General features: G+C 32.2%; 1 protein-coding gene across 1 annotated transcript in view; it reads right to left on the bottom strand.

The window, feature by feature from the left end:
- Nucleotides 1–23,740, bottom strand: part of LOC114330072 (lysyl oxidase homolog 3) — an 87,428-nt gene extending 63,688 nt beyond the window's left edge. The window contains exons 1-4 of the mRNA XM_028279383.2: nt 23,457–23,740; nt 9,655–9,804; nt 3,978–4,149; nt 1,712–1,872 (exon numbers count right to left, since the gene is read on the bottom strand). Of these exons, the coding sequence (XP_028135184.2) occupies nt 1,712–1,872; nt 3,978–4,149; nt 9,655–9,804; nt 23,457–23,637 (664 nt within the window). The 5' untranslated portion in view covers nt 23,638–23,740. The remainder of the gene's footprint in view (nt 1–1,711; nt 1,873–3,977; nt 4,150–9,654; nt 9,805–23,456) is intronic.
- Between the last annotated feature and the right edge of the window lie 1,095 nt (nt 23,741–24,835).

Consider the following 24,835-nt stretch of genomic DNA (forward strand, 5'->3'; position numbering starts at 1 on the left):
AGCCCGGATTTACTTAATATATTATACTCAAATGGACTCGAAAAGTTTAAAATTTAAAAGAGCACAGCTAAATACTATAACATACATCATCATCATCAGTGGCGTCACAGATCTTTAGCCAAAGCCTTCTTCAGACCAATCCTCCATTCGCCTCTGTCCCTTGCAACTCTTCTCCAGAATGGTTTAGAATATAATTCCAATAGATTCCAAATCATTCTGTTTCTAAATAAACATATAAATTGAAATAAAAAATGGTGATAAAACGGTACCCGAAAACTACAGAGGAATAAACCTGCAATTACCTGAATACCGCTCTGAAATTGACCACAAAAGTCATAAACACCAAAATCATCACCAACGAAGTAGATCTATCAGATGAACAACAAGGCTTTAGATCCGGACGATCCTGTAACGATGCAGTTTTTGTTGTCAGGCAAGTCATGGAAAAATCACTAGAATACAACGTCCCGGCTTATTGTTGCTTAATAGATCTACAAAAGGCTGTGTAGATCTGAATGACGTAATTTACCTGTTATATAAACGAAATATTCCATCAGATATTATCAAGAATATCGAGAACAGATACAGCAGAAATGACATACTGGCCAGAATTAATAACAAACTAATACAGCCGATACCAGTGGAAAGAGGCATACGTCAAGGAGACTCATTGAGCCCACTGCTGTTTATCTCATCACGGATGAAATTATTCATAAAGTCAAAAACCTGAGTACACAATGGGTGAAGAAATTATCTCTATAGTATGCTATGCAGATAATGCCATACTTATTGCCAGAGAGTGAAGATGACCATCAGAGACCTTCAGATAACAGCAAGAAAGTTCCACATAAATAAAACAAAAAGTATGGTACTGGAAGTGGTGGACAGCAAAATAATCCAGCAAGAAAGAAGTATCAGCTACCTGGGAGTATTAATTCAGACTTATGGAGATACAGAAGCGGAAGTGTTGCCCAATAAATAAACAAAGCCAACAGAATAGCAGGATGTCTTAAACACACTCTCTGGAGCAACACACATCTACGGACAGAAACAAAGGCCAAGATTTATAGAACAGTAGTTAGGCCAATTATTTCTTACACTGCGGAGACAAAACCGGACACCACAAGAACAAAAATACTGATGGACACGTGTGAAATGAAAATAGTCCGAGATATCACAGGAAAATCATTATGGGACAGACAACGTAGCACAGATCTCAGGCAAAGCTGTAACATAGAGAACATACATGACGACACTCAAAATAAAAAAAGAATGGTATAGCCATATAAGCAGAATGGAAGAAGGAAGACTATTAAAGGTAGCACGAGACAGATCACCAAACGGCCGAAGGAGTGTAGGAAGGCCAAGGAAGAGATGGAGTGATAACCTGGATATCTGATGAGGAGGCATCCGAAGATGGAACAGGCGCGAGCCTATTAAGGAAGCAGGAAGAAGAAGAAATAAAAACATCCTTAGATCCTAACGGCACATACATATTTAAATTTTTCCATATAAGTTGATGATATTACCATCATAACAAACAAAATACTCAGATGTATGATTGAAACTAGATATAGGTAGCAACAAATACGAAGAGACCAAAAATATACTCCCGATAAGGATGAGAAAATATTGAATTATTTAACTTCACGTATTTTTAACATATAGTATATATCTAAAAGAATAACCTAAAAGTAAAAAATAATCTCACCCATATTTAATGTTCTACAGATGACCAAAGCCTCCAATAAGGACCATCCGTCTCCACAAATTACTTCCCAATCTCCATTTCCTATTTGAATTTCAACCCTGCCTTCCGTTCTAACTCTTCCATTTGCTAATCTTATCTTTGTATCTTTTGGAAGACGTGACCTTAAAATAATAGATAAGTATATAAAACAAATTATTACATGTGAATATAATTTATAGTTCATAAAAGTTTTGTTAGGTATCCACCGTTTGGCTATTAAATAATGCGAATGGCGATGCCAGTGAGCATGTGCAAAATATCTGAAAATGATATTATGAAGCATCTTTCAAAAAATGTTCTCACGTTTGTAAATAATAAACACATACATAATACATATAATTGTTGCCTATTTACGCATTAGAGTTGTTTTGTTTCGCCGAAAAAATTATTTCTCATACAATCAGAACAACAAATTATTGTGAAATTTTAATATGCAAATGCAAATACAAATACAAAATGTTTGAATGCACTGAAAATTACTCTAATTTAATGTAAAAGCATAGTAGCATCCGGTTAGCATCATTCAAATAGAGCGCTGGAATTCCACTGGAATAATGTGAACCTACACTGGAATATACGATTCCAGTGATCAATTCAGTCCAGTTGACTGGAATGACAGCCTATTTTTCATTCCAGCTCTACTGAAATTTTTTTTTTATCTGACTTCTATGCTTTGATTTTCGACATTACTTTCCTGTTGGAACCCTCACTATCTCCGGATAATTGCCTCGAACGCTTTCTTATCTTTGTTCTATCTCTTTGATCGACCTCTTAAAATTGTTCGGCGGCCATGTTTAGCTCCAGCTTTACCCCCTTAATTCTGCCTAAATAACATTCCAGATCTGTTTGATAAGAATCCTGATCTGTTTTACGAGGGTTGCTATAAGTTTCGTTGAAAGACAAATTTCCTCTTATTCCAAAACAGATGGGTCGATGGTCTGAACAATACACCTCATCTAACACATGTCATCGTTTAAGAATTCTATCCACGAAAGTCGTGGCCACTATTTTATCAATTACCTTCGTTTATTGTAAAGTTACGAAAGTTGCTTTGTTACTAAATTTACTTAGTATATTTAAACAACTAAACTGTAGCAATATCTCACTTCCTTAGTTGGCGTTTCTATTGTCCCAGGTCAAATGGTACACATTAGAATCATAGCCGACGATTAATTGCCGTCCATTTTTCTTCAATCTCCCACTAGCTGTTCCAACTCCCTTGGTGGTGGGTGTGCGGAATCATCATAAAGAAGATATGTTGTTCCGAGAATTATCTTCAGCGTACTTCCTTTCTCTGTGGTCTTTATCTTTACCGTCATTAAATCCCTCCTGGAACAAAGATTCATCGACAGCAGTCTTTTGATATATCGTTTACTATTATACAGCTCTCAGATAAGCTCTCTATCAATATCTGTCCAAGTCTGTAGTAAGCCTTGAAATGAACAGCCCTCAATAATTTATGGACTACATTTAAGTCTGTTCCCTCCCACAGGTCTTCTGTATTGATTACCACCTCAGTAGTCAATTTTTTTTGTATATCCGATAGCGCAGTTTACCCACAGGAAAATATTTCAAACCAAAAGCAAGCAACCAAAAAGCTACTCTTAAAGCTTCAAAAGACTAAACTCGTATGTATTCCTTACTAAGATATCTAATATGTAAAATGGAAAAGTGGACAGAGCAATATACAGATTTTACGAAAACGCAGAGAAAACAATCGGACCTATTATCTGGAACGTTAAGGCAATTTTTTATCAACGCCAAAATATGTGGGACACGTCGTTTTAGAAGAACCTACAAAATATCTCTCCGAAATAGATAATAAACTTCTTTGGAAGCTTAGATCTTTTTGACTAAACATAGATGTGTTACAATTCCTTAAAGTGCAGAGACGTAGATGGGCTGGACACATTGCTAGGATGTCAGATCACGAATACACAGAGAAATTAACATTTTCAAGACTAGAGGACATAATAAGTAGAGGACGACCACGAAGAATATGGATTGATGATCTGGCAGATGATGGATTAATGATGTGAAAGAAGACCTGAAGATTCTAAGGATCAGAAGATGAAGGGAAGTTGCCAGAAATTGACAGGAGTGGCGACGTCACAACGGATTGTCGAGCCACTTATGATGATGATGATGATGATAGATGTGTTACAATCCATAATCTACTGTATAAAATATACTCTATTTTACTTATTAATTTACCAAACATACTTACATCTCACGTGCATGTCTTGGAATTTGCCTTTTCAAAACTGCTTCTGGTTTTTCACATATTACACCCGCTGCTTCAGTTGAAGCACAGTCATGTTGTCCCCAACCGTCAAATCTACAGTTTGATATTTCAGTTTCACCGCCATTGCAATAAATATTATCCATCCAATATCTTCCTAAAAATAAGTATGCAATCATTTTGAATTCCAAATTTAGATTTTCTATGATTTGTTTGTATATACAGTGAGAGTGAAAATTATGGAACAAATTTATTTTCTAGAGAATAGACGACTTTGGAGACAAATACCGAAACATATCGACTTTAACGTTAAATTGTAATTTTTTGGATTATGTATTAAGTAACGCTATCCATGATTTTTTTATGGAAAGGAAGTGGTCAATCTTCTATAGACCGTACTAGACTAAGAGCCGGGATAGGCGAAATTTGATAAACATTTTCTATAAATTAAATAGATCCTAAAAGAAAACGTATGAGCACTATGCCGTCACGTTTTAGTGGCATATGCGTCGACAGTGGCGCATCAAACTTTCCACTTATGGACGGGATAAATAAATTAAAGAGACCCTCCCTCACTCCCAGAATTCATTTTTTAAGTTATATGTTATGAAAAAATAAGAACCGGCGTATTTTTAACCCACCACCATCTTCCTCCTTTCCGTACTATCAAAAACTTCATGTTTCGTTTTTATTTTTTTAGGTGAGATGCCAATCAATTTTAAAATTTCAAAAAATTTACACCCATAGTTAGGGAGGGCTCTTATAAAATATGTCTATTTTTTATAGACCCGTAGGTTGAGTACCTATACATAACCTCAGAAAAAAATTATGTTTTATTTTTGGAAAAAAGCGTATAACTTTTTTTTTGGAGATGGCTGCAGGTCTAATTTTTATTGTATTGTATTCATGGTATTAAACACTATATTTATAAAAAAACTAAGTTTTCAATCTAAGAGCACATAAAACAACATCCAAAAATGCTATTATACATCCTACCAGACTGAAAACAATGGGAACCTTCTCTGGTAACACCTCCGAGACTTCTACAATTTGCAAGCCATAGCGGATGCTGAGACTAAGGAAGATGAGGGAATTTTACAATTTATAATTCACGTCCCATCTGCTCAGCGTGGTAAAGCTCCAACGAGAATGGTTCCCTTCTTATTCCAATCGGAGTAAACATGTAAATTAAAAATGAATAACCATTTTCAATTTCGTTGCAACACGAAACTACAACCGCATCATTATTCCAGTTCAATCAGAGAGTGCAGCAAGCACCTCTACCGGTTTCGAAACTTATTAGTCTCTCATCAGGAGGCACATTGAACTGGAATAATGATGCGGTTGTAGTTTCGTGTTGCAACGAAATTGAAAATGGTTATTCATTTTTAATTTACATGTTTACTCCTATTGGAGTACGAACAGAACTATTCTCGTTGGAACTTACCGCGCTGAGCAGATGGGACGTGAATTATAAATTGTAAAATTCCCTCATCTTCCTTAGTCTCAGCATCCGTTATGGCTTGCAAATTGTAGAAGCCTTGGAGGTGTTACCAGAGAAGGCTCCCATTGTTTTCAGTCTGGTAGGATGTAGAATAGCATTTTTGGATGTTGCTTTATGTGCTATTAGATTGAAAACTTAGTCTTTTGCTAGCAGTTGCCGCTAGGACATCCCTGCCATTTCGTTCGTTGCAATCCGTGACTGCACGCCGGGGTTTATCCTAGTTGGGTCAGAGAGAGCAGCATATGTGCCTCCTGATGAGAGACTAATAAGTTTCGAAACCGGTAGAGGTGCTTGCTGCATTCTCTGATTAAACTGGAATAATGATCCGGTTGTAGTTTCGTGTTGCAACTAAATTGAAAATGGTTATTCATTTTTAACTATATTTATATTTTTTTAAGATTTTTCCGTAAGGTTCGCCTTCTTCAAACCCTCAAAAACCCCCTAAAAACAATTTTTCGGATTTTTGAAGGTGGCGAACCTTACGGAAATATCTGAAAAAAAATTAGAAACGTAGTTTTTGTTAAAGCACACAAAATACAAAAACAATTAGACCTGCAGCCATCTCCAAAAAAAGATGTGCCTCATCCTCAGTCTACCTATTCCTTCCACTTTGCCTTGTATAACCAATCGCATCAACTCACTTTTTTCATTTCTTAGCATGTTACCAAGTCCAAAGTAGCTCATTTTTCTTTCCTTCATAGTGTTGAGTATTTCTTTTTCCTTTTTATTTTTCTTAATATTTACGTGTTTGTTACGTGTTGTGTCCATATTTTCCACATTCTTCGATAACACCACATCTCAAAGCTGGCGAGTTTTCCTTCGGTTGCGTCCGTAATTGTCCAGGCTTCAACTCCATATAAAAGGACAGGGAATACGTATACTCAATAACCTAGTTCTAATCTCTTTTCCCAGTTTCCGTGGCATAATATTGTTTTCGTCTTATTTAAAGCGCTTCTGGCCATTTCGAGCCGTTTTATTTCGAGTCTTCGGTCCCATTGTTCATTTATCTCACATCCCAAATAATTGTATCTGGGTACCTACTTTCTCTAAAGCTTGTCCTTTAACGTAGATTTTTCCGTCATCAATTTTGTTCTTACTGACAATCATCATTATAGCTTCAGTTTTATCGGCCTCTAGCAGAGTTATCTGCTTTTCATCCAGGTATTCACTTTATTTAGGGCTTGGTTCCTCCTATGCACGATTGACCAGTTTTCGTTCTGCTTCACCAGCACCACCAGGTCATCCGCATATGCTATTTCTTGTCCTCATAGAATTATTCCTCGCAATTTTGATTTGACAGGGGAGTGCATATAGATTTTCACTTCGGAAAAAATCAAACAAGATAGAACTTTTTGTAATTTCATTAAGAAATGTTTAATAAACAACATATCAAAAAGTTCTACTCGAGAAGTGGGTGCTTCATTTTTTATTAAACAAATGAACTACGAAATTAGATGTTTTTTTAAATAATTCCGAAAATATAAATTTTAGACAAAAACTGACTTAACCATTGAAAAATTCAGAAAATTTTACAAAAAAATCTTATATAAAGAATTTTCTAAAATTTAATGTGTATCTTCTATAATTTTTTATTTATAACGCTCAAATCACCCTTCTCACAAACATTGGCGCGCTGTAAACTAGCGTACGGCGAAGTGCATGATTGAGTTATTTTAATGTAATTCTTTAATTAATGGATCAAATGAAATTTTACAAATTGAACATGAAAGAAGAATAATTAAGGTGTATTATGGTTATAATAGAAAGAAATAAAATGTATGGTCATAAGTACGGTGTGGGCGGAAAGTGAGCCTTACATGAATTTTGTTTAAAAATGATTTAAAAATGTGTAACTAATACAATTTTTCTTATAAAACTCTCAATTTTGCACAACTTACCTTTCAAGCATCTTACTAAATGGTGTTTCATTCAAAAAAAATCTCAAAAATTTAATTCAAATAATATGACGTCTCAAAAAATGTAATTTTTGAAATCTTCGTAGTTTTATAGAATTACCACCACTTTAAGACGGTAATACTCAAGTTTGAACAGATCTATTACAGTTTTATAAGTACTTTTTTAAAGCTTAGGATGTAATCTTTAAAATGCACTGAATTATTTTACTTTAGAAATGAAATAAACTATTTATTTTTGAGAAAATTAAGACAGATAACAAATATGTAATACAAAAACCGAAAATTACCAGCTAAAAAAATGTTTATACAAAGTGATCAACACTTTTTTCTGTAAAACTTACCTAAAATACATTTAATAGTAAGCTTCAACAATAATAAATGTTCAGTAAAAAATTCTTTTTAGCTCTTATACAGTATGTCTGCGTAACTTGGAACCTATTGATAACTTTTTTATTATCAGTTTTACGAAAAAATTTATTCTTTATAAAATACTCTGCATCGTTTATAATCTAATATGCAATCATCAAATATTAAATTTCATTAAATTTATACGAGGTATGTCAAAAAATATGAATTTCACTCAAGAGTAAAGTACCTTTACATTTCACAATATCGAAAAGTGTTATTAAGAAAAGTTGTTTGGAATTAAAAACTACGTTTTAATATTCAATTACATCCTCCTAATTAAAATATTGTGAATAATAAAGGCACTTAACTCTTACGAAAAATTAATATTTTTTGCATACCTCATATAAAATTAAAAAAGTTTGATATCTGATGGTTGTATCTTAGATTTTAGACCAGGAAGAGCATTTTATGAAGAATGACTTTTTTCGTAAAAGTGATAATAAAATAGTTATCATAATTGTAATAAAATGATGATGAGTATCCGTAATTTGAGAAAAGATTGATTTTTTTTTCAATTAGAATGATGTAATTGTATATTTAAACATAGTTTTTAATTTCAAACAACTTTTCATAATACCAGTTTTTGATATTCTGGAATATAAAGGTACTTTACTCTTTAAAGTAATTCATATTTTTGACATAACTCGTATAAAATTGATAAAATTTGATATCTGATGGTTAAGTTTTAGATTTTTGACTATCCAGAGCATTTTATGAAGAATAACTTTTTTTCGTAAAATTGATAATAAAAAGTTTTCCATGTCGTTCCTAGCTACGCATACATACTGTATAAGAGCTTCTGTATAAGAATTTTCAAATTGCAATGCCATATTCGGATTCAGCATAATCAAAAACAAAATAGAATCATATTTGATCAAAGTAAAATGATGAATTTAACGATATTTTTAAAATTATTTATACAAAACAATTGTTATTGTTTAAACAATTAATAAACAATTAGCGGCCAAATCTGCGAGTAGAACTTTTTACTTTACCAAGTATATAAACTAACAAAAAATGTTTTAGAAAAATATACGCTTGTTTGAAATTTTCCGAAACAATGCATGTTTTCGTTCTAATTGCACTTCCCTATGAGAAGTAGTTCCTGGCAAAGTTCTGTAGATAGGGAGATATCTCCAAGTCGCCCAGTAGTCTGACGATAATTCTTCAACCAACATTATTATCTCCCTCTTGATCCTGCGTATAGCGTCTACTGTAGATTTTCGTTTCCTGAACCAATATTGGTGATCGCATATGCCATCTTTCTCGATTATCTCCCTCTCCAGCCGGGTCTTCACAAGAATCTCACAGACCTTGCCTAAGGTATTTAAAGGCATATAGGTCTGTATGTCCTAGGTTCTTCTAATTCCTTTCTTGGTTTCGGGATAAATATGAGATTTGCCGTTTTCAGACCTGCTGAAAACTCTGGCCTAATTTTTTGCCATTTTTTTCTCGCACCAGTTCTTTCTCCTCAGCACCAGTTCATTTTTCTCCGCCTCCGCACCTCCTTTTCCATCACTTGGTGCCTTCCGTTTTCTCTCATGACTTTTCTTCTTAACTCGACGTAGCCTCTTCTTATATGTATATTTAATCCTCTCTGTTCTCTCTATTCCTTATTCGGTGTGACACCAGACGAACACAAGTAGCTATACTGGTTTAGCTCCAATGTATTTAATTTTTTATCTTATATTGGTTTTATTTTCTCTTGTTGAATATTCCTGTCGGTAATTAATGAATTACTATACCTATATAAGTTATCGACGTTCTACTTTTTAGCGATAATTGTAATTTTAGCTGTTACCTACATAAATGATAATAAAATCTATGTACTTACTCCTTGCTGGTCCAAAATATGAATTTACTGTTGGTAAAGCATTTGCACCTGTGTAGCCGAGTTGTTTGCATATAATTTTCGCTTCGGTAACATCCCATTCGTCGTCACATATCGCTCCCCAGGAGCCGTCATGGAGGATTTCCACATTTCCTAACAAATCAAACAAAAATTAGAATAAAGAGAATATAAAAAATAGTTCGGTATTCGATACACAGTTGACTTAAGAATTACCAGGTTGTAGAGCTAAAAACAATCAATAAAATGTAGAGTGACGTAATTTGTTGTTTATTAAAGTGCTAATACTGCATTTATTAACTATCAATTATAAATAGTTATGTACTATTACCAGAGAACGGCAGTTCTCGCCAGTGGCGCACACCTACACGCCCACACGCGACACTATATAGGTACGAAATTTTCGATTTTCTAAATCTGACTGAATTGAAAATTTGGCTAACTCCCATCTTAAAGTTCAGGAAAAGACTCACCCATTCATATGTCAACCATCCATTTTGGTCCAAGGGTGTGGATTTTACAGCCCTTCCTATTTAGGGTCTGTTTTTCGTTCTCGTCCCCGAAACTCCCAAAAACTTCGAAAATTTAACTCCAACCTTTGCGGCTTCTAATAGAAGCGATCATTACCTTTCCAACGCATGTCTAATTTTGAAAATCGGTTATACCGTTCAAAAGTTACCGAGCTCAGAAATATGAGTCAATTTTTAATTAAAAAAGGGAAAATGTTTGTGGATATGTATGTATGTATGTGAGTGGAAAAGTTAAACCGATCTGAATTTTTGTTCCTGTGTTTGAAGAGGGGGTGAGGACCGATTCAGAACCGGTGTAGTTTGTGAGTTTTGACTACCCATAAGCCAGCTATAGGACTTGGTAGGTACAAAACGGCATATTTTTGGTGGTATATCTTCGGTTCAAGAAGAGACAGGAGAACAGTAAATACACCAAATCAATAGCGTTGAGTTAAGCTTTCACATGGTGTCTAATCTGTCAGGATCAGACATACACACGGCTCAGTAAAGCCGAAAAATTGAAAAACTAAACCTTGAAAATTTTGGTTTTTCGACAATTACTCAAAATTTCAACCTACCAATTACGCCAATAACTGAGCGTTTGTAGAAGGACTCTAGACGAATCCAACGGTGTATACCTTACATCCGGGAAAATTCGAATTTTTAAGTTATAGGCTTCATAAGTATGATCAAATCTATTTCTTATGGGAAAAACGATTTTTCAAGCTCAATAATTCCTGTAATAGCTTCAGTTATCATACTTGACCTTGGATGCATAAGATACTACTTGTCAATACGTTTCAAACTCATGTTTAGTGAACAAAATCGGTTAAGCCGTTTAGAAGTTATTAAGCTACAAAAGTATAATCCAATTAACGATCATTCCCTAAATGGTTTATGTAGTTGTAGTGGTTACGACGCTAATTTGATCTGGCAACGGGCAATCCGAGTTCATTTACCTGCCATCCCAATATATTTTTTTCAATCTATTTCGAATAGAAAAAAAATCTAGTGTACATTCGATGGACACTAGATCATTTGGGAGATAATGCGACAAAGGCGACCATTTATAAAGCTTAACGTGTAATCGAGAAACATTGCATTCAACTTTATACATTTAATCTATAAATAACTTTGAAAAACTCTTGATACAAGAATAAAAAACCGCTAAACGCCGTAAAAATGAGTGGCGCATACAATATTCCAGCTACAAAAGATCTGATATGAATATTACGTGGCGCGAAAATGTATTTTCATTTTGATGCAAAACAAAATTCTAGTTTTATTTTAAAAGATTTTTTCATATTTGCTAAATTTGTAGTAAACGCGCCACAAAAGAGTTTCAAAATTCAAAATGTATCAAAGTTAGTCTTTTGTGACGCGTTTTACTTCAAATTGAGCAAATATTATGAAAAAATCTTTTAAAATAAAACTAGAATTTGCATCAAAATGAAAATACATTTTCGCGCCACGTAATATTCATAATATCAGATCTTTTGTAGCTGGAATATTGTATGCGCCACTCATTTTTACGGCGTTTAGCGGTTTTTTATAACAAGCAAAACAACAAATTAAATATGGCAACAGTAGAGAAGAAAGAGTGGCGAACGTATTTCAAAATTATCTTAACGCAAGAAAACATACATGCAAATGAAGCAGAAGAGGAAGAAGTTTTGGAAATAACAAAAGGAGAACGGCATGAACAAAACATACCAACGGCAGAGGAATTTAACGAAGTGATATCAACCCAAACAAAATAAAGCAAGGGGAACAGACTGTCTAGTTAATGAGCTGATTAGGAGCTAAGGGAGCATTAGGAACTGATTAGGAAGACGTTAAGAGGAGCCCTAGATTAGACTAGTTAACTGGAGAGCAGAAAGAATATGGAGTAACTCACCATAATAACAAATTATTATCTCACAAATAAGAGCTCCAACTCCGCACGGAGTGTATAGTGTATATAAATTATTGTTTTCATAATTTAAAAAATATTAGAAAAATTGGGCATTTTTTGTTTTAGAAAGTAATTATTTTAAGTCAATATTCATTCCTGTTAGAACATTCGAAAAGTTAAGACATATTGAAAAAATAACAGGCAAAATAATAGTGGATACTGTTATGAAACTTTTTGGGAAGCTGTCTATTATCAAACCGGTCGAAATGCAGTCAATTGACTTATTTCATGTAAGATACCCATCCTAGCTTCTTCTTCTTCTTACTTCAGGCGATACACGTTAATCTGTGGTACTTGTTAATCCCTGTTTTTTTTTATTTAACTCCAATAAGTCGTGTAGCATCAAGGAAGTTTTTCGCAAATAACTCAAAAGTTAGTATCATATCGAAAAATATATTCTTAGAAAAATCTCGTATATAAGAAGTCTTTAGACCCAGTAAAAGCTAATGAAAAAAATCGTAGCTAATGAAAAAAAGGTTCTTATTCGTCAATTCTAGAATAGAATAGAATAGAATAGAATAGAATAGAATAGAATAGAATAGAATAGAATAGAAATATTCTTTATTGTCGTTGAAAATTGTGTAATTTTGTAGATAAAGCTTAAAAACAGTCCAAAAACAAAACAGTAACAAATGCAATTTACTAAAATTACATAAATCGTTAATATAAATAAAAAAAATAAGTAAAATGAAAACAATCTATTGCAAAATTTAAATAAATTGCAACTAATAATCAACCTTAAGAACTAATAAGTTTAATAAGAAGTTAAGAAGTTAAACTGCTACATATGATACCCAAATATAGATAAAAATACTACTTTTACGTAAGGGTATAGTTGTACAAGCAAACAAAGAGAATAAATAAAATTCAACTCAGCGGGGTACTATTGATGGAAATGTGTACTTAAATAAACAAGGGATAATTCCATAAACCAGGTAGATCCCTTGTTGATAGAATTTCACACCTTGAATAATAGCACCCCGCTGAGCTGAATATTAATAAATAACTCTCTTATATATAGTTCTGCTGAGCGGGGTGCTATTGTCCGAGTTGTGAAATTATATATTATAAACAAGAGTATAATTTTATAAAACAGGTACATTGGTTATGGAATTTCTCAATTCGGACAATAGCACTTCGCTCAGCTGAATATTAATAACTCTCTTAGATAGTTTGTCAGACTTTACTGTGATTTCTTAGATATTGATTAAAAAATTCTTCTACTGAATAATATGGTCTTTCAGATAGATAGGCTTTGTCATTTTATGGAACTTGAGGAAAGATGTTGCAGATTTAAGTTGCAGAGATGATTGTATAATTTTTTTGCAAAATATAATATAGATTTATTTACTAACTCGGTGGACGAGGTAGGTAAATAGACGTCAAGGAAAGAATTTCTGGTGGAATAGTCATGATTAGGTCTTGCTGAACAGACATGTAGATGTTTACGAATTAAGCAAACATTTTCTAAAATATATAAAGAAGGAAGTGTTGATCTTTGAAGTAGCTTCTGCAACGTGTTGTTCTTCTGAGGCCAAACAGATATCTTATTGCTGTTTTTTTGTAATTTAAAAATAACATCTAGCAGCTGTACCAGAACCCCAAAAAAGGAAGACCATATAGAAGATGCCACTCGAACAAAGAAAAATATGTTATTTTGGAAGAGGCTAAATTGATTTCTTTCGAAACAGATCTTATTGCATAGCCAGCTGAGTATAGTTTCTTACCTAACACATCGATGTGAAGGGACCATTTAAGGTTGCTATCTAAAAAAAAACCAAGAAATTTAACAGAATGAACGGTACTAATCTGGCTGTTATTAAGAGCTCTTTTATAGGATAATGCTACTGTTTTATCTACATTAAAAGAGAGTAAAGCAGAATCGGACCAGGCTTTTATTTGTAATATAAATTACCTTGTGGTACCCCACATACAATGTTTTTGACACTTGAGCTTATCGTTTGCTCTAAAACTAGTTGTTTCCTATTATCCAAGTAAGATTGAAACCAATTCAAAGAAATACCTCCAATTCCGGAGAGATTTAGTTTTTTTATTAAAATGTCGTGATTTACACAAACAAAAGCTTTGGTATAGACACAAAAAACAGGGCAGTGTGAAGATTATTATTCAGTGCTTGATAAACTTCATGTGGTACATTAAAAGCCGAACTGATTTTGTGATAAAATGTTGTTTTCAACTAGGAAGGACATAAGTCGAGCTTTTATGAGTCTCTCAATAATTTTGGAGAGTACCGGTAGTAATGCAATAGGTCTGTAATTGCAGGCATTAGATTTTTCACCACCCTTATGAAGAGGAATAATGATGGCTGTCTTTAGGAACTTTGGAAATTTACCTTTCTCAAAAGAATCATTAATTAGTGAGAACAGGACTTCTAACACATTTTATGGGAGATGAAAATTTAAAAACATTTTCATGTCTTTAAAAGGAATTTTTTGGAGCAGAACAAACAAAACAAAATCAGAACACATTCTTACTGTACTGTGGTTTTTGTTTTGACACAATGAAAATATGAAGAAGTTTTATATCTGCAGATAGAACTTTCAGTTTAATAATAAAATCAACAATAACAGAACATACCTCATTGGAATATTTCCTTTCGAACCCGTCATGATATACATATAAAAAGGATCGTTTAGACACAGCGATAAATCAAACAACTTATCGATATCAATCGAGTTGTTGCAATTTATCATTGTGTGTAAACGGTGCATCGCAGCGACTTATCGAAGTTGGAGTTGGATTGAAGTTGGTATCGGGTTGCATCAAATGATTGTAACGATCGAGTTGTTTTAATTTATCGTCGTGTCTTAAACGGTACAGCGATTTATCATTGGAGTTTGGTTGCATCAATCAACAATAATATAATACTTTTATCAACTATAAGAATTATATGTACATGGTGATTGATTAGTGGGGTTAAGCTCCGTAGATCCGTTATAATAATAGATAACAATAAAAGTTATTAACAAAAATTGTAGCCAACTTTGAGATTCACATTTCAAAATTAATTAGAATGTTACAGGGTGTTCGATAACATAGTGGCACACCAAACTTATGTTTTTTTTAAATGGAACACCCTGTATTTTATTTTATATTCAAAATCTTCTTAACTTCGCCACTACAAAAGTATAACGGATTGTTATGTTATACAGGGTATTTTACAAAGTTATAACCAATTTTATATGACAAATTGTAACAAACAAGTTAACTCATTGTATAAATAAAAATAAGCACACAAGCAATGGATTATTGATGCTATATTTTTTAATTTATTATCAAAATTTTCATAAATTATTCTTCTTCTTCTTCTTTTTGTATAGACATGACTTTCTATTTTTTCAATGTGCCTCTAGTAAGTTGTCGTTCCATCGTTTTCGTGGTCTTACCACTGATCGTCTTCCTATTGGGAAACCGTCTCTCGCTGTCCTGACTACTCTGTTGTCATTCGGCTTATGTGGTCATTCCATTCTATTCTTCTGTTTCTTAGGGTTTGTTCACTACGGAGACCATCGCATCGTATCCTAGCCTAGAGCTTAGTATCCTACTCTTCATTTTGGTGAACGCACGCATTTAAAATAATGCATCTGGCGATCGATAATATGGTACGAGGAGTACGAGGGATACCAGGGAGCGAGGGTCGGCGCCTCGTTGTGAGCACAACTTTACCCTGTCTTATGTCGTATATCTGCACTTCTAGCTCTGTCCCATATAGTCTTACTATCGATTTTTTGAAGGGTTTTCATCTCCGCTGTTTCGAGCAATCTTTTTGTCCTCTCTGTGTCGGGTCGTGTTTCTTCCGCGTATGTCATTATTGTTCTGATGACTGTTTTGTAAATTCTGCCTGTCATATCTTTTCCGATATTTTTCTTTCTCCATATTGTGCCATTCAGTCAACCTGCGGCTCTGTTTGATTTATTAACTTGATCTTCCACTTCTGTTTCGAGCCTTCCGTAGCTAGATAGTGTGATGTCTAGGTATTTAAACTCCATCACTTGTTCTATTATCTGACATTCCAGCTACAATTGAAATCTTATTGGATCTGCTGTTATAACCATGCATTTTGTCTTTTTTGGGGAAATTAACATGTTAAATTTTCTGGCGGTTATGTTAAATTGATGCAGAATACGTTGTAAATCATCTTCATTTTGAGAAATTAGTATTGCATCGTATCCATAGAAGATTATTTTGAGTTGTTTGTCTCCCATTTGGTATCCTTTTTTAGTTCTTACTTTTTTATTATTTCGTCCATGATCAGGTTGAACAATAAAGGACTCAATAAATCCCTCTGTCTTATCCCATTGCCGGCTTCAATTAGGTCAGTTAGTTCATCTTACACTTTTACTTTTATTGTGTGGTTCTGGTAGATGTTTTCGATCGTTTTAATGATTCCTAGAGGTACCTCTCTCGAGTATATATAACAAATGGATAACGTCCTTTAATTTGACCATGTCAAATGCTTTCTTAAGGTCCACGAAACATAAATATGCCGGTTTGTTGTATTCCAACGATTTCTCTTGAACTTACCTCATTATAAATACAGCGTCAGTGCATGACCTTCCCGACCTAAAACCTTGTTGTTCTTCTGCTAATGGTATAATTTCAGTCAATTTGTTTGATATCACTTTGGTTGTTAATTTTAATGTTGTGTTTAATAAGTTAATTCCTTTATAATTCTCCGGGTCCGATTTGTCTCCTTTTTTAAAGGGAGGTATTAGAATGCTTGATCTCCATTCTTGTGGATGCTTGATCTCCATTCTTCTGTTTTGTTCTATTATGTTTTGTATTAGTTTTAATAGTTGTTTAGTTAGATCTTGTTCTCCGTACTTTTAGGAGTTCGTTCGTAGGTATATCAATATCATAAATTATTGATATTGCTAATTTTCTTTATATTGAATACAGGGTTAGTCAAAACGCAAGTACCACATTATTTTCTCAGTAATTTTAAATTGAACACCCTGTATTTTATATCACTATCGAAAAGTGTGATTACCGTACTTTAATTTTTATAAAACACTCTCTATGTCTAAATTTATTAGTTTTCGAGATATTTTCATTTTTCAGGGCAAATTATTAATTACGGTTCTAAAACTTTCCAAATTTTGAGTAAGCCATGACTGAATTGTCTAAAACTGACAATTTACGATTAAGTACTGATTATCAATCTGGTAATAAATGTAATAATGTAGCAAATAAAGAAAGAAAATTTATTTATTAGTAATAAATTTAACAAAAAACACACAACCACAACATACTTACACAATTTTTGAAACAATTAAAAACTACTTTTGTGTGTGAGTGTAAGAAACGAGAAAGAAAAATAATCTATTAATTGTAAATTTTGCAAAAAGAAACAAACACAAAACAAACATTTTGTGAAAACAAATAAAAACTACTTTTGTATGTAAATGTACCAATGTAACAAATAAAGAACGAAAAATAATTTATCAGTAAAAAATTTTACAAAAAAGACATGAACACAAAACACAACATTTTTGAAAAAATTAAAATATTTTAAATATTTATGTAATTACAAAGTTGTTCAAAATGAGCGCCTAACACATTTTATGCATGTCTAAAAACGGTAATTGAATGAGTTACTTACACTACGAAGCATTTGTAAATTAAAACTTCGAAATACATTTTTTATTCTATTTTACATCTCATCTCTTGTTGGATGCATTTTATAACCTGCATTCTATTCTAAAAGTAACCCCAAAAAATCAGTCCAGTTTATTAAATTCTGGTGATCTGGGTAGCCACGCTACTGGTCCATTGAAAAATGAAAATATCTCGAAAACTAATAAATTTAGACATAGGGAATGTCGTATACAAATTAAAGTACGGTAATGGTACTTTTCAGTAGTGGTATAAAATACAGGGTATCCCATTTAATTTTACTGAGAAATAATGTACTTGAGTTTTAACTCACCCTGTATTAGGTATAAAGTAAATTAGCAATATCAATCATTTTTAAAAATTTTGACAATAAATAAAAAAATATGGCATCAATAAACCATTGCCGTTGTGCTTATTTTTATTTATACTCTGGGCTAATTAGCAAAATTCATGGAAAAGTTATTTACCAGCAATTTTATTGCTGGAATCGAATTATAAGATCCTATGTATTAATAATATAGGTATGCAAAGTCCGCAGATAGTGTGCTACTTTTTTTATAAACAAAATGGCGCCGACAAATCGTATTTTTTTCAATTATTGCTCTATAACTCCGAAGATTTTAACTTTACAACCAAAACACCTTAATAAAAATTCACCGCAATTAAATTCTGCATAGAGATATGTTTTCACGATTTGCTCCGACGAAAATTTTCCTCGGAAAATTCGGGTTTTCCTAACAAAAACTCTTATTTTCAAATAAAGTTTTAGGTAAGTAATTATTAATCAATAATTAAATAACTTAGTGACATCAAAACTTTCTTGGTATAGATTGTAATTCTAGAAGCCGGTGAAAATTAAACGAATATTTTAGCAACAATTCAATTGTTAATTAACAAATTACGATCGCAATAATAACCAAAATAATCATGATACATTGATCAAACTTATAAAGATTATAAAGATGAGATGCTTATTTAATATTTTATCGACAAAATATAAATTTTTCTTTTTTTTGCATAATCTTTAAATTTTGAAAAAAAAAATAGTTATAATACGCTGGTCTAATTTGTAAAGTACAAAGAAAGGTTATTTACCAGCAATTTTATTGCTGGAATCGAATTATAAGATCGTATATATTATTAATATAGGTATGCAAAGTCCGCATATAGTGTGCTACTTTTTTTATAAACAAAATGGCACCGACAAATCGTATTTTTTTCAATTATTGCTCTATAACTCCGAAGATTTTATCTTTACACCAAAAACACTCAAATAAAAATTCACCCCAATTTAATTCTGCATAGAGGCATGTTTTTCCCGATTTGCTCCGACGAAAATTTTCCTCGGAAAATGTGGGTTTTCCCAACAAAATCTCGAATTTTCAAATAAATTTTTTGGGCCAGTAATTATTTATCAATAATTATATAGCTTGGTGAAATAAAAGCTTTCTTATCATAGATTATAAATTCAGAAGCCGGTGAAAATGAAACGAATATTTTAGCAACAATTCAATTGTTAATTAACAATTTACAGTCGCAATAACAACCAAAATAATCATGAGACATTGATCAAACTTAGAAAGATTATAAAGGTGTTATGCCTATTTAATATTTTGTCGACAAAATATAAATTTTTCATTTTTTTGCATAATCTTTAAATGTTTAAAAAAATTGTTATAAACAAATTAACATTTCTCAGAAATTGTTTATTATATTCTAATTTAAAAAAATACTTAAAATGCATATTTCATAGGTCTTGAAAATGAATGCTTTAAAAAAAATTTCCAACCATTTGCAAAAAAGTTATGAAACAGCAAAGTAAATATACGAAATCCTCGTTATTTATAATTTACAAAAATACCAAGTTTCTTGTAAAAGGTATATATTAAAATACCCTAAATAAGGGTCACAATACAAAACGTTTTCGGATTAAGGAATCCATCATCAGTGTTTAAAAGCCCTAAAATTAAGTATAACCTAATTAAATGAGATAAAAATTAAAATTGACAGAGGTTTTCAAGAACAAGAGGTCATACTTACAAAATTTGCATGCCTGAGCCACCAAAATGTATCGGGTAAAAACCCTTTAAATGTAAATAATAAGGATGTTTTACATATTTATATAAAATTCATTGGATGGTATAGATAAACCTGGATGTTACCCAGGGCAACACAGGACTCTCCCCACGTGGTTGGAACTTTTTTTGGAGAAAACCTCACATATTGGATTTCAATGGCCAACTGACAAGTGAATTCAAGAGCAACCCAAAATGACATCAAGAACTGTCAATGTAACCTAGTTGTAATATTACTTCAGCCACAACATTAAAGATTAATTTAAATGTTTTAAGATAAAAAACAGTATCAAATTTACAAATAGTAAAAATAAAAGATGTTCACAAAATATGAAAGATTTTATTCTAAAAATAATGCATTAATTAAGTATTCAAAATAGGGAAATGAAATGTTTACGTTACAGGAAGTTATGCAGTCAACAATACCAATAGGTGTTGTATTGGTGGTATAAAATTGTCAATACGATTAGACAAATAATGGTAAAGGCCTTATACTAGGAACACAAAATAGTATGTAATGTGTACATATGTGTACGATTTTAAGAGTATTGATGAAATGATAATTGTTTAATGACTGATAACTTTCTTGGTAGTCGACCCCACATAAATTGTATAATGATAGAAAAAGTGATATGATAATTGTAAAAATACTGTTTTGTTTTTATCTGATTTTTATCTGAAAATGAGACTAAAGTAACTTGATGAAACTGAGTCCTCCAGAGACCTGACATCAAATTGGTTAAAAATGAAATGGTTGTAAAATATGGGGGGGAGTAGGACGGTATGAGAAGTCTGACAGAGTATGTTGTGATATTGGACCATGGAAGATGTGTAGTGTGTTATGAAATAATAGGGTCTTTAGTGAAACGAGTAAGCGATGGACTACCCAGCTAATTGAAATAATATTCGAAAATATTACCTCAACTAACCAAGATAGCCATCGTTACACCCTTAGTTTAGCTCAGTCACTCAGGTGTGTGTTCGTCTTGTCCTAACCTTAGATATGAACTCTGAAAATTTAGGATTTATAATTTGTTTTAATTGTTTCAAAGCTTAAAAGTGAGTCTATGGTACAACCTAATTACTCACAAAAAATGTCAAAAATTAGTGCAATGGTTATATTTTAATCAAAGATTAAAAATACTTTTTTTTTGTAATTTTTAGCGCAAACGTAGGCCTGATACAGAGTCGGAGCTAAAATGTTCACTCGAAGCGACTGACACGCAGCATGCATTATTTATTAAAAGTGTACATCACGCGGCAGGTCGTCGCTCCGAGTGAAAATTTTAGGTACTGCGTTACTCTACTTTCGCGCGTGTAAATTCCAAAAAAATATATTTATAATCTTTAATTAAAATATAATCATTAAACTGATAATCGATATTTTTTTGTAAATAATTAGCTTGTACTTTAAACTCACTTCTACGCTTTGAAAGAATTAAAAAAAATTATAAACACAGTAGTAATCGTATGTTTACTTTGCTGTTTCATAACTTTTTTACAAATGGTTGCAAAAAAGTTTTAAAGCATTCATTTTAAAGATATTTAAAATGCGCATTTTAGCTATTTTTTAAAATTATAATATAATAAAAGCTTTCTGAGAAACGTTAATTTGTTTATAACTATTTTTTTTAAACATTTAAAGATTATGCAAAAAAATAAAAAATTCACATTTTGTCGACAAAATATTAAATAGACATCTCATCTTTATAAGATTTCAAAGCTTGATCAGTGTATCATAATTATTTTGGTTATTATTGCGACCGTAAATTATTAATTAACAATTGAATTGTTGCTAAAATATTCGTTTAATTTTCATCAGCTTCTGGAACTATAATCTAAACCAAAAAGGCTTTTAAGTCACCAAATTATTTAATTATTGGTAGATAATTACTTATCTAAAACTTTATTTGAAAATTAAAGATTTTGTTGGGAAAACCCGCATTTTCCGAGGAAAATTTTCGTCGGAGCAGATTGGGAAAAACGCGTCTCTATGCAGAATTTAATCACGGTGAATTTTTATTTGGGTGTTTTTGTTGTAAAGTTAAAAACTTCGGAGTTATAGAGCAATAATTGAAAAAAAACACGATTTTAGTGCGCCATTTTGTTTATAAAAAAGTAGCACACTATCTGAGGACTTTGCATACCTATATTATTAATATATAGGATCTGATTCCAGCAATAAAATTGCTGGTAAATAACTTTTCCCAAAAATGGCCTATTCTCCGATAATCAGCCCAGACTATTATACAGTGAGTTGAACTTGTTACGATTTTCATATAAAATTGGTTATAACTTTGTAAATACCCTGTATAACATACCCAACCTTAATATTTTTTTTATGAAGAAGGTAACAGGATCTATTTGTTAGGATGAAAACTCCTTATAATTTATTAAAGGGTGTAAAGTGTACACAATACTCCCCTCTTCAACTTGTTTTGGTCAATCACATCGCGATAAATCACAGCAACATATCGAGCGTCTAAACAGCGTTTCAATCATCAACAAATCACAGCAACTTGTCATCACAATAAGTTGTGACTTATCGCTGTGTCTAAACTACGCTTAAGAATGATTTTCTAGTTTTCATATCGTAAATATTAAATGCGTTGATAGTTATTTGTTAATAAAAAGTTTCCTGTACTGGAATGCACGAGAGCATAAGATTTTGCATATAATTTACACAAATAACTCCAGAAAAATGATCATTTTGACATTCTGTGACTTCTTTCATTTTATTATAAAATTTTTTTGCTCTGCTCAAATAAATCATTTTTTTGGCCATAGCTGGAACATTTTTAAATAAAATTTATATTTAAGTGTCAAGCCAGGATGTAGCTCCACAATTTCATGCATGATTTTCATATTAAGATTTTCATTCAGATATTCATATTCTCCACAGGTATAATGATTTTTTTCTAGGAAAAGAGATGGACTAAATGTGTTATCGAATTTTTATACTAGTAGAAAAAGGCTTAGCAATAGCTGGTGTTCATTTGCCTTTGCCTTTGCTGGTGTTCTTTAAGTCTTTTGACGATTTACTGGATTTACCAATAACCATAAAGTACAAATACGACGTACTCTGTTATTTTTTATCAGGTGTAATTTCACAAAATCGTCTTAATGCATATCTTTCCTTTGAGAAGAAAATACTTGCAACTTTTGCCTTGTTTAATTTGGAATTCCTGTTTCCTTTATGTTTTATTGTATATTCTATACCTTGCACCCGAGCTTTTGTTTGATTGTTTCCACTTGAATGTATCATATTTTACACTTTTCTTATGTCTTTCTTTTGATTCAAGTAATTCGGTATCCATTTTCAAAGAATTATTGTTGATGTTAAATAGTAGCGCCATCCTTAAGATGAGCTAACGGGTCATTTAGAAAACAACATAAGATAATATATCTATGTATCCAGGATATAATATTTATATGCTTTTTAATTGGACTGAATATTTTTGGAACGCTTATATCATGAACTGAGGATCGGATTAGTGTGATTTGTTCCCGAAATGGTAGAGGCTGGTACAAACTACATGATCATGTTGTAAAGTTATTTTGACAAAAATATGGTTATATTTGGTTTTTAAAATGACCGATTCAATATCTTACCTTCAAATTCTCCTCTACCGCCAACCAATTTAATACCGCCGTCTACTTTTTTTAACCGCTTTAAATGCTTTCTGACAAGCAACGCTCTCTGAAGCTTGATTTCCTCAGGAGTTTCACATAAAACTGAAAATCCAAAAATCGAAATTACAACTAAACAAACTCCCACTCCGCTTAACTGCATTTTTTCATGCTATACATCCGTAATAGCGTTTAGATAACTATTAAGCAACAGAGTTCGGAGCTGTAATATATGTCATGAACTAGATAGCCAAACATGTGTGAATCTACTTTTTTTTGTTTCTTAAATCATTTTACAAGATCATCACGATGACCTTTCGTATATAATATTTATAGGGTTTAGTAAACAATTAGGAGTTTGTGTATTACGTAAAATTGGTTCATATGTTAATTCAATAAACGAACTGTTTACTTATGGGATTTTAGTTTTCAAGGATTTTAATTTTTATTAAAGCATCATTACGATTGCATATGAAAATTTTAAAACCGCGTATTGGGCCTAATTAGCCTAATAAAATAAAAAGGAAATCAAAATGTAATTCCGTACCGGTTGGAATAAATGTTATATCAAAGTTTAGGTGAATACAAAAGATATTTTCAAAAAAGTATCCAAATCATATGACGGGATAATTGTTTAAATAATTAAAAAGGGGTCATTTTTGCACAATATTTGACGCATAAATATTTTACCTAAGACTTCCTAAATTAAATTTGAGCCCCTATTTATTTATATAATTATATATAGGGGTAAGCAGGGGGGTTTGGGGATTATAACCTCCCCCCATTTGGATGTACTTTGAGCTGTATAGGCTTAACACCATTACTATTCCATACCTCCCCAGAGACCATCAAGTAGTTGTAAAGCCCCCCTTAGGATCATCCTGGTTACACCTCTGGTGGCATATTATGCAATTTACTATTTTATTTGGGAAACAAGTGACAATTTAAATTTGAAATTAAATTTATTTGACGTTTCGACTTTCACTGCGGAAATCTCAGGTATGAAGCTAATTGTGGAAATATCACACAACAACCATGGGAGCGAGGTACATATTTGAAAGAACTCAAACCATTCAAGCGGTACCTATAGAGCTTATAACCACTGCGATTGGAAAATGTACTGTAATTGTAACGTCAGTATATAAACCCCCAAACTATCCCTTTATATTTACACGCACCACATAATTTCAATCACAACTCAATCAGCTTATACTGGCAGACTTTAACAGTCATAGTTTACATTACTTAAGGTTGCGCAGATTCCGCAAACGGAAACTCAGTACAATTTTTTTTGTGCAGCCTGTATAAATAATTATGTTAATGTTTCTATTAGTGAATAGAGAATTGAATAACCTTTCGAA

This window comes from Diabrotica virgifera, chromosome 2 (genome assembly GCF_917563875.1).
Source record: "Diabrotica virgifera virgifera chromosome 2, PGI_DIABVI_V3a".
NCBI classification, from domain to species: domain Eukaryota; kingdom Metazoa; phylum Arthropoda; class Insecta; order Coleoptera; family Chrysomelidae; genus Diabrotica; species Diabrotica virgifera.